The following is a 12,959-nucleotide window of genomic DNA, read 5'->3' on the forward strand; positions in this document are numbered from 1 at the left end:
CAAGGCCTATCCAACCATATAATATTTGGATCAAAATTATAGGGTGACAAAACCAATTAAGCTCAATTTTGTGATGTGGACACGAAAAGTGGAAAATAAGTTATGCTTTGGGGAAATAGGATAAGAATTGGGTTGGTTTAAGAAATATATGGGATTGAATATGGATTTAAGCACTCCAAAGATTAAATACTCAACCCAACCAATAATAGCGGTGAAAGGTTGAACATCATCGGGTTTGGTTTTTGGAAGGCATTTTTAGGTGTCTACATCCTCCTATTCAATCGATTAACCTCTAATTTCCCATTATTTCTTCTAATTACCCATAATTATTCTCACTTAACTATTTAATAATTAAATTAATTTATAAATTAAGAAAAAAAAAACTACCTTTACCTTTCTCCTTCCCATGGCGATAGCCCCCCCAATCCGAGCTGCCACCTAGAATCCCCCATCCGCGGCGACCCACCTCCACCATCGAGCCAACCCCCCTCCTTTTCCAATTTACCCTCTCCAAACTGCTTTTCCAAACTCAATTTCACTAGTAGAAAAATAGCAATAGGCAGCCCCCAAATGGCACCGGTTCAGGCCAAACCGGTGGCCAAAACCGATCTAGAAATGGGCGGGATTTTAGACCAAGAACAAAGGCACCGGTTCAGCCCAAACCGGTGCCAAAAATGCAAAAGGCACCGGTTTGAACCGGTGCCACTGAACCGGTGCATGAATATCCAGAGTTACAGGTGATTTGTAACCCTCTACCTTAATGAATTTCGTTACATTATCTATGCTGTAGTAAAAGACCTATTTAACTATCTTCTTTTTGTACTTGTGTAGGAAGACACCCGGTGTGAACTTCTAGCCCCGGGGCATGCAAATAGTATGGAGTTGAGTCTCGTGGCGTATCATTACTCGGTTGGGATCGCTTCGGTGGTTGAGGGGTTCGAAGACATCCCACTACCCATACCGATAGAGGAGGTTGAGATAACAAAGCTTTGGCAAGTTATAGGTAGCTTCGTTGATTGGCCACGTGCGTGGGTCAGGTTGATTAAGGAGGTAATTTATGTATTTCTCAATTTTTTTTGTTTTAAATAACCATTAGGCACTCTCTAACTGCATCTCTGAAAATAAAACCGCCGAAATAGCACGACTCCCCGGCCCCCATCTCCGATGCCGAGGCAGCGGCGGCCTCGGCTGGTGCACCCCAGGCAGCCGCTGTCGGGGCTGCTGCAGCCAAGGCAGCAGGCTGCAGGGGCTGCTGCGGCCTCGGCAGGCGGCTGCCGGGGGTGCTGTGGCCTCGGCGGGGGCTGCCTTCGCTGTTCCGGCAGCGGGGGCGGCTCCCTCGGGTGTTCCGGCCTCGGCGAAATTTGCATTTTTTTTTTTTAAAGAATTTTGATCCATATTTTTTTTTTCTCAACTCACTCGGCGGAATGGCTTCTCACATGCCTATTTTCTTCATTTCTCAACTTATGAACTTATTCTTTCTCAAACCATATCATAATTACATATTTATAAGTGAATGTGACTTGAAATGACATAAAAGTAGCTAATTTCCAAGTTTTTTTCTCCATTTCATCAAAATAAAGCAATTTCTTTCCAAAACGGCTTCTCACTTGCCTATTTTCTTCAATTCTCAACTTATGAACTTATTCTTTCTCAAACCATATCATAATTACATATTTATATGTGAATGTGACTTGAAATGACATAAAAATAGCTAATTTCCAAGTTTTTTTCTCCATTTCATCAAAATAAAGCAATTTCTTTCCAAAACGGCTTCTCACTTGCCTATTTTCTTCAATTCTCAACTTATGAACTTATTCTTTATCAAACCATCTCATAATTACATATTTATAAGTGATTGTGACTTAAAATGACATAAAAGAAGCAAAGTCCTAAGTTCTTGGGTCTATTTCACCAAAATAAACCCATTTAGAGCCGAAATGGCTTCTCACATGCCTATTTTCTTCATTTCTCAACTTATGAACTTATTCTTTCTCAAACCATATCATAATTACATATGTTTAAGTGAATGTGACTTGAAATGACATAAAAGAAGCTAATTTCTAAGTTTTTTTCTCCATTTCATCAAAATAAAGCAATTTCTTTCCAAAACGGCTTCTCACTTGCCTATTTTCTTCAATTCTCAACTTATGAACTTATTTTTTCTCAAACCATCTCATAATTACATATTTACAAGTGATTGTGACTTAAAATGACATAAAAGAAGCAAAGTCCTAAGTTCTTGGGTCCATTTCATCAAAATAAACCCATTTAGAGCCGAAATGGCTTCTCACATGCCTATTTTCTTCATTTCTCAACTTATGAACTTATTCTTTCTCAAACCATATCATAATTACATATTTATAAGTGAATGTGACTTGAAATGACATAAAAGAAGCTAATTTCTAAGTTTTTTTCTCCATTTCATCAAAATAAAGCAATTTCTTTCCAAAACGGCTTCTCACTTGCCTATTTTTTTCAATTCTCAACTTATTTTACTGAATATTATTTTTATAAGGTGAAGTGAGCATAGCCTTAGAGGGTAATTAGAAGAAAAAAGAGAAATTAAAGGTTAATTAAGTGAATATGAGGTCCTTCATTGTCTTCAACAAAAAAAATACAATCAAGTTTTAAGTTGCCAAAAAAATTATTAGGTTTTCCTAACAAAAAAGTTGCTTTAAAAAGTTTAATCTAATAAAATTTTCCTTTCCAAATACAATCAATACTGTTTTATTCCGTATTATTTACTCAAGAAAAGGGCATTTATTAACGTAAAACTGGTTGTATTTGGCTATCATATAATCAAATTTGCTCATTTGCATGAATTTTTTATCATTAGTACAAAACAATTTTTTTTGGAAAAATGAAAATAAATAATCTCACCTTTTGCTCTATATTCCCAAAAAAATTACACCTTACTCCAAAACATTCCCACATTTAACAAGGATCTTCTTTAATGATCTCTGACTGTTTGACAACCAATTTTCTTAGGTTTTTTTTTTTTTTTTTTGCCATGTTTCGGCTTTTAATAAATCAAATAAAATGCTACTAATATTACCATGTTAAGGGATACCTCTATGCATTATTATTATATATTCCCTATGGCTAATTATTAAAGAAATTATATATTCTTTCCCGTTTAAAAATAATGAAATTTCAAAAAAGATGATACAAGACCTAAAAAAAATGAGGTTCCAAATTAAAAAATCGAGAGGGCTCTAAACTCTAAAAATACGTTTGAAAAGTTGTGAAAGATGATGAAATTGTAGAACATCGAAGTTGTAACACGCAACATTTGAACATAAAACGCATTTAATACACAAACTTACACATCCCGTGCATTGAAAACTAGTTGTATATTAGCTCAAGATATATCCAAATTACAACGAAATATAATCTCAACACAAAGTAGGAGTTATGGAAGGTAAAGGGTAGGGGTACACATTGTGTACATAATGCTTTTGTACACCACCAATTAAAATTCGCCAACTCAACATTGAAGTTAGGGAAAAGAAAAAAAGAAGAGGGAAAGGAAAAAAATAAGAGGGAAAAACAAACGGCAATATTTTCAGCTTGGGCGCCAGTGTGACGGAGCTGAGCGGCAAAAATTTCTATGGGCGACAAGAGTTAATGCATCAATTAATGGCTAATACAGAATTAGTTACCCAAATTAGGTTCGACATTTACCATCTTCTTCCCCAAAAATTCATCTTTGCCCCCAAAATTCCTTGACAAAGAACACAATTTGAATAAGGAACGAATTGTGACAAAATTATTCAAGTGTGGATGTTAATTTCGTCAATTAGCTACAAATATTAGGAGGTAAATTTGTTTCTTTTCGAATTATTTCGATTAAAGTTCCTATTTGATGATTTTGATAATTTAGGGTTTTAATTGTTAGATTTTGGGTAAAAATTTATTTTGGGTAAAAGTTAGAATTGTTATAATGATTGATTTGAGAGGGTAAATCGTGTAGATTAATATATTGATTTGTATGTTGGGTTTGGGATTTGTTTATGGTACACTTTTTTATTGTGATTGAAGTTAAGGAGTATTTCTGGGTTTCGTACTGGTATCAATTGTTAAATGGAATCGTTGTTTATTTGTTGTCGTCTTTATTTGTTGTCAAAAATAAATTATTTTATAGGATCTGTTTGTTGTATGTAGTGTCATTTTGTCAATATTAAATTAAAATATTATTTCATAGCATCTTTTTTTATTTTTTAGCATCTGAAATTAAATACACTAGTGTGTTTGACATTTTGGCAGTGAAATGGAAAGCGAAAACCAATCCCCTCATTTGCACATTGATCTTAATGAAGTGATAAACGATGTGGCTAGCTCAATCGTAGATTCAGAATCAAACGATGTAACAGGAGAAGATGCAGCAATGTCATTCGATCTCAATGAAGATCCTGAGTATAATAACATTGATAATGAGAGGATGGTGTTGAGGTTAACAACAATATAAATGAACACGATTCTCCGAATAGGTCAAACAGAGAAGAAGAATCCAGCCGTACTCCAGCTGTGGGTATGTATTTTGCAAGTGGTGAAGAGTTTACAAAGTTTTGCCATACGTATCCCTTTGAGAAAGGGTTTCAATTTTTTGTTTGATCAAGTGTAATAATGAACGAATATCGTGAAAAAGGAGTAAATCGTCTAGGTGTTGGGGAGATGGAGCCTAAAGGTCACATGATGTCTCGTATTAGACTAGTGTGTAAGATGGGTACAAAAGACAGGAGGAAAAAGAAATCGGGAAGGAAGATATCATGTGCTCCTACAAAGGGCAAGGTGTGTGTTGAGGCACAATTCTCAAATGGTTGGTTTAACATTAAGAATTGTGTATTATCCCACGATCATGAACTATTTCCAAATGATAGCCGGCTAATGGTGACGGGCATTGATGACGGTGTTTATGAGAACATGGTCTTAAATGACTCAGCTGAAATCTCAATGACCAAAAGCTACAATTCGATTGTTATTGCCAGAGGAGGACAAGAGAATTTAAGTTTCAACAAGAGTGATTTGAGAAATGCAGTAAACATTGTTCGGCGACGTGTCATATTTGGTGGGGATGCTGATGCAGTACAAGAATATTTTGAAAAGATGTCAGAAGCAAACTCTAATTTTTATAGTGCAACCCAAACAGATGAAGAGGGCAAACTTGTGAATGAATTTTGGGCTGATGCAAGGGCTCGTTCGCAGTACAAAGACTTTGGAGGTATAGTTACATTTGATACAACATTTTTATGCAACAAGTAAGAGCTGCTTTTATTGTATATGTTTGGTTGTTTGTATGATTTAAGTAGATTAATACAGACTGTGTATTTGTGATTTATTTATTATAGTCAAAAAAAATTTAAAGAGTCGTTTTATTATTTACAGAATCTGATTATAAATTATAACATCTTGTTTATAAATTAATAGAATAGAACTGTACATGGCAAGTATTTGTGTTTATAAACTAGGAAAAAGATTGTTGTAAAGAGTTGTTTTATAATTTGTAGTTTGTGTTTATAATTTATATCAAGACAAGAACCATCTTCAATTATTGTAAACAGTGAAGTTCTCTTTACTGGTTTATTCTTTGTACTGTAATGTATCTTTAAGAATCAATGAGTATGTTTAAAGATTCATTATCTAATTTAAAGTATCGTGTTGAATTTTGTTGTAAGTTATTGAATAAATTATATTACCTTTTTCAGGTACCATATGCCATTTGCTCCTTTTATTGGGTGCAATCATCACAGGTCGTCGATCATTTTAGGTGCAACCTTAGTTACTAATGAAAACACAGAAACATTTGAGTGGGTATTTAAACAATGGCTACAGTGTATGGGGAAGCCGCCAAAAGGTATCATCACCGACCAGTGTATAGCTATAGGGAAGGCGGTTAAAATAGTATTTCCTGATGTGCCACACCGGCTTGTATATGGCACATTTTGCAGAATGCTCACAGGAATTTAGGAAAATTAGAGAAATTTAAGGAGATCAAAGCTGATTTGAGAAAGCATAAGTTGTTACTATGCACAGGACAAATATTTTATTTCTTTTGCAATATCATTAGTTTATTAATGAAAGCATAAGTTAGTTACTATACACCAGGAGAAATAATTTATTTCTTTACCATCATTTTATTTAATTTACTTAATATAGTTGTAAACCATAATTTATTTAAATTTATATTAATTTATTTTACAGAATCATTTGTCCCTAACTAACTGTAAACAATAACTAATTTATTTCTTTTACAGTATCATAAACTACATAATGTAAGGAGCTTATCTTAATTTGCATAAAATAAACTACAATAATTAAATAAAACTAAAGTGTTACAAAACCATTAAAATTGAAAGTGAATTTTAAATTACCATGCAAATTTGGATACGAATTTGAAAGTTATTTTCAAATTTATAATTGAAATGCTTCAATTCAAATGTGTACCTTCGGATTTGGTTTTCGGACCGCAATATGCTTTTCAGATCTTCGTACCCTATCCCCCTTCAATTTATGGTTATGTTTGATTAATATGTGCACGGATCTATTTGACAATGCAAACCTTTTCAAGTTGATGAAATCATCATCATCCACGAGATCAAATAATTCACTCATTGAACAATCAAACGAAGGAATATAACTTACATTACATTGTTCATACCCAAGCCCTTTAATTATGGCAGCCAATTTGTCTGGTTCGAATTCATTGTCAAAGATGTGAACAACAAGGTGTTCTCCATCTTTGTACTTCAACTTAGGATAATATACAAGCCTCCCACCATGCCAGATTGTACAACTTATGGAATTTGACCCTGTCATTCTGAACTTTAAAATGCATGTACTAAAAATGGATCTAAGAAAGAAAAAATATTTAATAGAAAAACAAACATCAAAGTGGATTGGGAGGAGATGACGGTTTGAAGTTTGGTCCACATGTTCCACAATATATACCATTATTTTTAGGAAAAATACACTTTAATAATCTCAACTATGGCCTATTTACTTTTAATAATCCCAACTAAGGTTTATTATCTAATAATCCTAACTATTGGGTATCTTTGCCAACAATAGTCCAACCGGTCAACACAAAGTCAACGACCTGTTATAACAGGTTACCATGACACGTGTCAACATGTGATTGGTCTAAAATAAAAAAAATAAAAAATAATTAAAAAAAACAAAAAAAATCCCAAGCCACCTTTCTCACCGTGAAACACTAACCCCCACCCCCTAACCTCGCCGGACTGGTCGGCTACCCCCTTTTAGCCACCAAAAACAACCGGCCGGCCAACCCTGACTGCCAACACCGACTTTAAGGTAGCAGGGGCAGCCGCACAAACCACCAGCTACCAACAACAAACTGCAACAATACTCCTCGCAGCCGCACAAACCACCAACCACCAACTTCCATCACAACCCCTGGCAGCCGCATCAACCTATGCAACCCCTCAACATCACCAACTGCGACACCCACACAACAGCCACCTACTCCTGGCAGCCGCACCGACCCACGCAACCCCTCAACATCACCAACCGCAACAACCCATGCAACTGCTGCAATTGGTGGTCGAAATTGATGTGATTTGTGGCGAATTATGGTTATTGGAGGTTAAATTGTTGTTTCGTGGTGGTTGAATTGTTGGCTAGAGGTCGAATTGTTGGGAAATTGGAGGTCGACTTTGTGGTGGTTGAATTGTTGGAGTGGCTGCTGTGGGCGCCGCTGGCGGTGCGGGAAGAGTAATTGGTGGTTATGGTTGCGGTGTGGCTGGTGGTTTTGGGGTTTGGGAGGGTCGGTCGGCCTTTTGGGGGGGTGGCTGGGTTAGGGAGGTGGCCGGCCGGTTCCGGTGGGCTGTAGTGGAAGTTTAGCCTTGGGTTTTACGATGAGGGAGTGGTGGTTGTAGGATTTGGGTTTTTTGTTATTTTGTTTTTTTTTTTTAATTTAATTTTGTTTAATTTTAGGCCAATCATATACTAACACGTGGCCTTTTAAAAAAACATTTACCCTTTCAGTAGGTTACCGGTCATTGGGACCATTGTTGGCAAACATACCCAATAGTTAGGATTATTAGATAATAAACCTTAGTTGGGATTATTAAAAGTAAATCGGCCATAGTTGGGATTATTAAACTGTATTTTTCCTTATTTTTATTAATTTCATTTAAAACTATAGTGTGCTCTAGAGTTTAAAACATTTTGTACGCTGATTTGAAATTATTACTTTTATTAATTTAGATTTTATAAACAGAAGAATGATTCTTTAAAATAACAAATGTTTCAAATGGAAAAAACAAAAAAAAAAAAAAAAAGGTTTTTTCAAGGTCGCAAGTTTCGAACACTGAATGGCTTTTCTTAATACGCTGTTTCGATAATGTCTAGACCATTGGACTAAGGGGGTATCAGCGCATTCATTGGATTACATATTAATATATATTATTAAATGAATAGGTTCTCTTTTTACATTTATCAAATTTGAATTTTTTTTACTTTTTAAGTACTTTTTAAATTTTGGATACAAAAATAAAATACTTATTTAAATATAAGAAAGTTACATCTAAAGGAATAAGTTAGTTTCCTTCACATAAATAAAAAAAATATAAAAAAAATAATAACTATGTTTTTGTTATTTTGATATTTTATAATTAAATATGATTTTGTAAAATTGAATAAGACACCAAAAAAAAAAATTTATGCACTCTTTCGACAGAGTTCGAACTGTGGTATACTGTAGACATATACACACTCTTTCGACGCTAGTATTCTAAACCATTGGACTAAGGGGTATCATCACGTTCATTATGTGAAAATAAATTTATTTATTAAAATGTATCTATGCAATTCCGGCAAAACTTTGGTGTCTCCCACTACAATTCCGGCGATAGTTTGATGTCAATTAAAATTCAGGAAAAAAATTTTGTGTCCAATTTCAATTTTTGGCAGCAAACATTACACCAATTTGTACGAAAAACATCATCAACTTTAACCAAATTAATTTACTTACAGCATATAATTCCAAATCTTTTATTTTTTTTGAAACATCAACCAAACTTGTATTCAAATAAGTTTATTCTTCATAGTATTATCATTAAAATTCATTTTAATAATTGTAACCCACCATGAGTACGGCCGGAAACAACGGGAATAAATTACATAATTGTTCAAATTTTCACCGGAGAAATATGTAGAAATCGCAGCAGGGTCAAATTTTTCCATGAAGAAACTAATAATGTAAGATTTCTTTAGTATTCTTCATTCGTTACGGAGAGAGTAAAAATTGGACAGGAAAAAAATTAGGAGACTAATTTTTTTGGGAGAAATCTGTAAAAATTGGATAGAGGAAAAAAATAGGAGACATGAAAAAAAAAATTAGGAGAGAAAAAAAAAATGAGGAGAAAAAATCAGAGAATAATTTTTTTGGGGATTATATACTACATTAATGTGAGTAGTTGAAAGGTTAGATAAATTTGAAATTCAAAATTGAAAATTTAAAAAATATGGTTTGAAATTCAAATGAAAATGAGGGTGGCCCACAAATTCAAAAGATTTTTTTTTCAACCAATAAGGTGCTTGTGTACAAGATTCCTTTATACACCATGTGTACCTCTACTCCCTCCCGTTATGGAAAATTACTTTCATGCAATTTTTTAATTTAAATGTATGCATATATCTTCTTTTTAGAAATTTTCGTTTCTTCATCTCTATAGTGGAGTGCACAAAATTACTCCATGAAGAATTTTGTAAGCCATCTAAGGATGATGAAAATCATATTCGCTATGACTAATGGGATGGGATGGGATTTGGGGTGTCAATCGGGTTTTCGGTTCAGCTTTGGGTTCGGTTTATCGGTTTTCGGTTTGTAACGGGTCGGTTTTTAACGGGTTGGAATTATTATCGGATCAGTTCTGGTCAGTTTTAAATAATTTCGGATCTGTTCGGTTTGGTTTATTTTTATTACAGTTTCTTTTCGGGTCGGATTCTAATCGGGTCGGGTTATAATTGGTTTGGGTCATAATCGGTTCGGGTTAAATTCGGTCGGTTTAAAAATGGGGTTTGTCAGTTTAAAGCGGGTTCGGGTCAAAACATATCGGATCTTAATCGGGTCGGGTTGTAATCGGTTCAGGTCATAATCGATTCGAGTTGAACTCAGTCGGTTAGTTTGATAATAGATTTTGCCAGTTTTAAACGGGTTTCGTTAACGTATATCTTTTAGTATATCCTCAAAATTCTTAATTAGTTATTCTAGTAGATCATACGGAGTATTAATTAGTTGTTTAGCTTTTTGTCCCTTTTTTGTAAAATAATTTTCAGGATCAAATAATAATAACAAATCTAGAGTTAGCTTTTGATTTAGATTTTTTAAAATACAATGTAGTGTTCCATAAGCCATTACTCGTAAAAGGACGATAATATATATTTTAGCATAAGAGTTTCAACGACATTAAAATTCCAAACCTTTTCAATATAAATACTTCGTAATTCAAATTAAACCCTTTTGTTTTACTATCGATAAAATATACCCAAGAAAAAAGAAAAAAAACCCTACGATCATAACGATTCAGTTATAATCGGTTACGGGTTGTATACGGTTCGGTCATAAGTTATTATGGGTTATAAACAATTCGGTCCTAGCCAGTTACAGGTTGTAAACGATTTGGGTTTATTGAGTTTTTGTCGGGTTTAAACGGTTTCGGTTTACAATGGGTCGGGTTGCTATCGGGTTCAGGAGTACTCGGTTCGGGATGTTTTCGGTTTCGGGTTGTATCAGTTTGGCTTGATAACGGGTACGGTTCATTAACGGTTCTCAGACATTCGGATCGGTTCAGTTTCATGTTTTAAAAAATCGGGTTGGGTCGGTTTACAGTTTTAATAAAACAGGTTCTTACCGGTTCGGTTCCTTTTCGGAATAGTTTGAAACAATTTGGATTCACCAGTTCGGGTCGATTTTTGACAGCTCTAGATGGGATGAATTTTAGGTTGTACTCGCCGGGAGTCTGTTCTGTACACCCGAGTAATTTACTCATTAATTTTTGCTCATTTCATAAATGAGCAGAATATTTTTGCTCATTTATTAAATAAGCAAAAAGTAATGAGCAAATTACCCGGGTGTACGGTACACCTGGGTATATATAAAAAATTCTAGTAATCGCCCCACCCTACACCACTTCGTACTTGCCCCATAGACCCATATCCCACTTTGTATCCATACATATATATAATTATACTACCTCCGTTTCATGTTTTTTGCAACTTTGGCCATTATTTGTGAGATATAAAATATTCCAAAGTTGCAAAAAACATGAAATGGATGTAGTATTTTTTTCTACTCCCTCCGTCCTATAATATAGTTCCTGTTTGTGTTTTTTCACGTTATTTATGATATAGGAAGAGAAAGTAGATAAAGTACATTAATAAAAGTGAAAAGTACAATCATAGGCAAAAGTTAGAGAGAGAAAGTGGAAAAAAGTACAAGACATGTGCAAAATTTAAGGGTAAATTAATAAGTATAATGAATAAAGTCAATAAAGGGTAATGGTCTTTACATACTATCCAAAAATAGAAACAAGAACAATATTTTGAATTTCCAAAATAGGAAAACAGGAATTATATTATGGGTCGGAGGGAATACAAATATATTGTTGTATTTGGAAGGTGGGGATTTGGCGAATGTTGAATGGGAATTAGGTGGGTGGTAGACTGATATGGCAGGGATCCAGTGATGGGATTAAATGTGTGGATATCCAAGTGAAGGTGGGGCGTGAATAATTTTGAACTTGTAAGCAAAGACGAGGATAAATTATGAAGCCGTAGAGGATGAGGATGGAAATGTTATGCAAGGTTGAGATTCTAGGAAGGCCACATTCACCTCATTCTTCCCCATTAACATTCCTCTTAATGAGTCATGATAGATTGCAAGTTATTTAAGGCTAAAACGTCTTGCCAAAGTACACTAACAAGTTTTTTTTTTGACAAAGAGAATTTCATAAGGATGGTTCTAGGTTGACTACGGACGACTATGGTCGACTACAATAAGAGACTAAATCTAAACCGCTTATATTTTTTATTGCTTAATCTTAGCCCTCGAATAATTTTTTTAAAAAAATTAAAAAAATCAAAGTTACACATCATCTAAGTTATGACAAGTCAGCGCCCAGTCATCAAAGAGTTGTTTGGTTCATTAATTTTAGAGGGTAATTTTTTTTTTCAAGTTATAATATTATAATTTAGAAATAATCATTCATGTTATAAAATTGAAGAAAATCATCCAACATAAACGATTGACAAAATTCATTTGTATATATTCATCCCCATTTTGATAGCTTCGTCCATCTTCAATGGAAATTTTTGATCTATTTTAATGGGGCACTCCATCTTCAACCTCCAATCTTCATTATTTATCCAAAAGTTACCAAATTACATATGGATACAATAAGATTAATGTTTAATCATCACATTTATGTTTTAATTTTTAATTTCAGAGTTTGTATCAATTTAACTATGTTTATAAAAAATTTGATTGAAAAATTATGGATTATATCTTTCGGGATCAATTGTTAGAATTGAAATGATTTTTAGTTTAATTTAGATTAGTCATATGAATTCATGAATAATCATCCACCATTGTTGAATTTTTTTTTGTTGAAGCCATTGTTCAATGTTGAAGCTTGATGAGCATGATTTTTATGTTGAAAATTAATTAAAAAAGAAAAATTATATAAAATAAAGTTGATTAGCGTCCTTCTTTTTGGGGGGGCATTATTTGCGTTAAAGGAGTTTAATTATGTTAACAAATACATATCGTTCAAAAAAAAATGTTAAAAAAATATATATAAATCAGAAAACATATAGTAATAATAATTAATATAAGGAAGGAATCTCTTATATACATAAAGCATTAGGAAATTATTTTATTTATTTTGAAAGTGAATAACCAACGAGTAAAGCACGGACTAAAAGATTATTCCAAA

At 33.7% G+C, this 12,959-nt stretch overlaps 1 protein-coding gene across 1 annotated transcript; it reads left to right on the forward strand.

The window, feature by feature from the left end:
• Positions 1 to 4,626: 4,626 nt before the first annotated feature.
• LOC145592162 (protein FAR1-RELATED SEQUENCE 5-like) lies at positions 4,627 to 5,967 on the forward strand. The gene is made up of 2 exons (XM_081648622.1): positions 4,627 to 5,258; positions 5,706 to 5,967. Exons 1-2 carry the CDS (start codon positions 4,627 to 4,629, stop codon positions 5,965 to 5,967), a joined length of 894 nt encoding a protein of 297 aa, XP_081504748.1.
• Positions 5,968 to 12,959: the final 6,992 nt, after the last annotated feature.

This window comes from Chenopodium album, chromosome 18 (assembly GCF_948465745.1).
Source record: "Chenopodium album chromosome 18, dcCheAlbu1.1, whole genome shotgun sequence".
Lineage (NCBI taxonomy): Eukaryota > Viridiplantae > Streptophyta > Magnoliopsida > Caryophyllales > Amaranthaceae > Chenopodium > Chenopodium album.

Coding starts and splice junctions, on each gene's coding strand:
- LOC145592162 (XM_081648622.1), top strand. CDS start 4,627: ATGAACGAATATCGTGAAAAAGGAGTAAATCGTCTAGGTGTTGGGGAG. Junction 5,259..5,705: donor ACAACATTTTTATGCAACAA/GTAAGAGCTGCT, acceptor TACCTTTTTCAG/GTACCATATGCCATTTGCTC.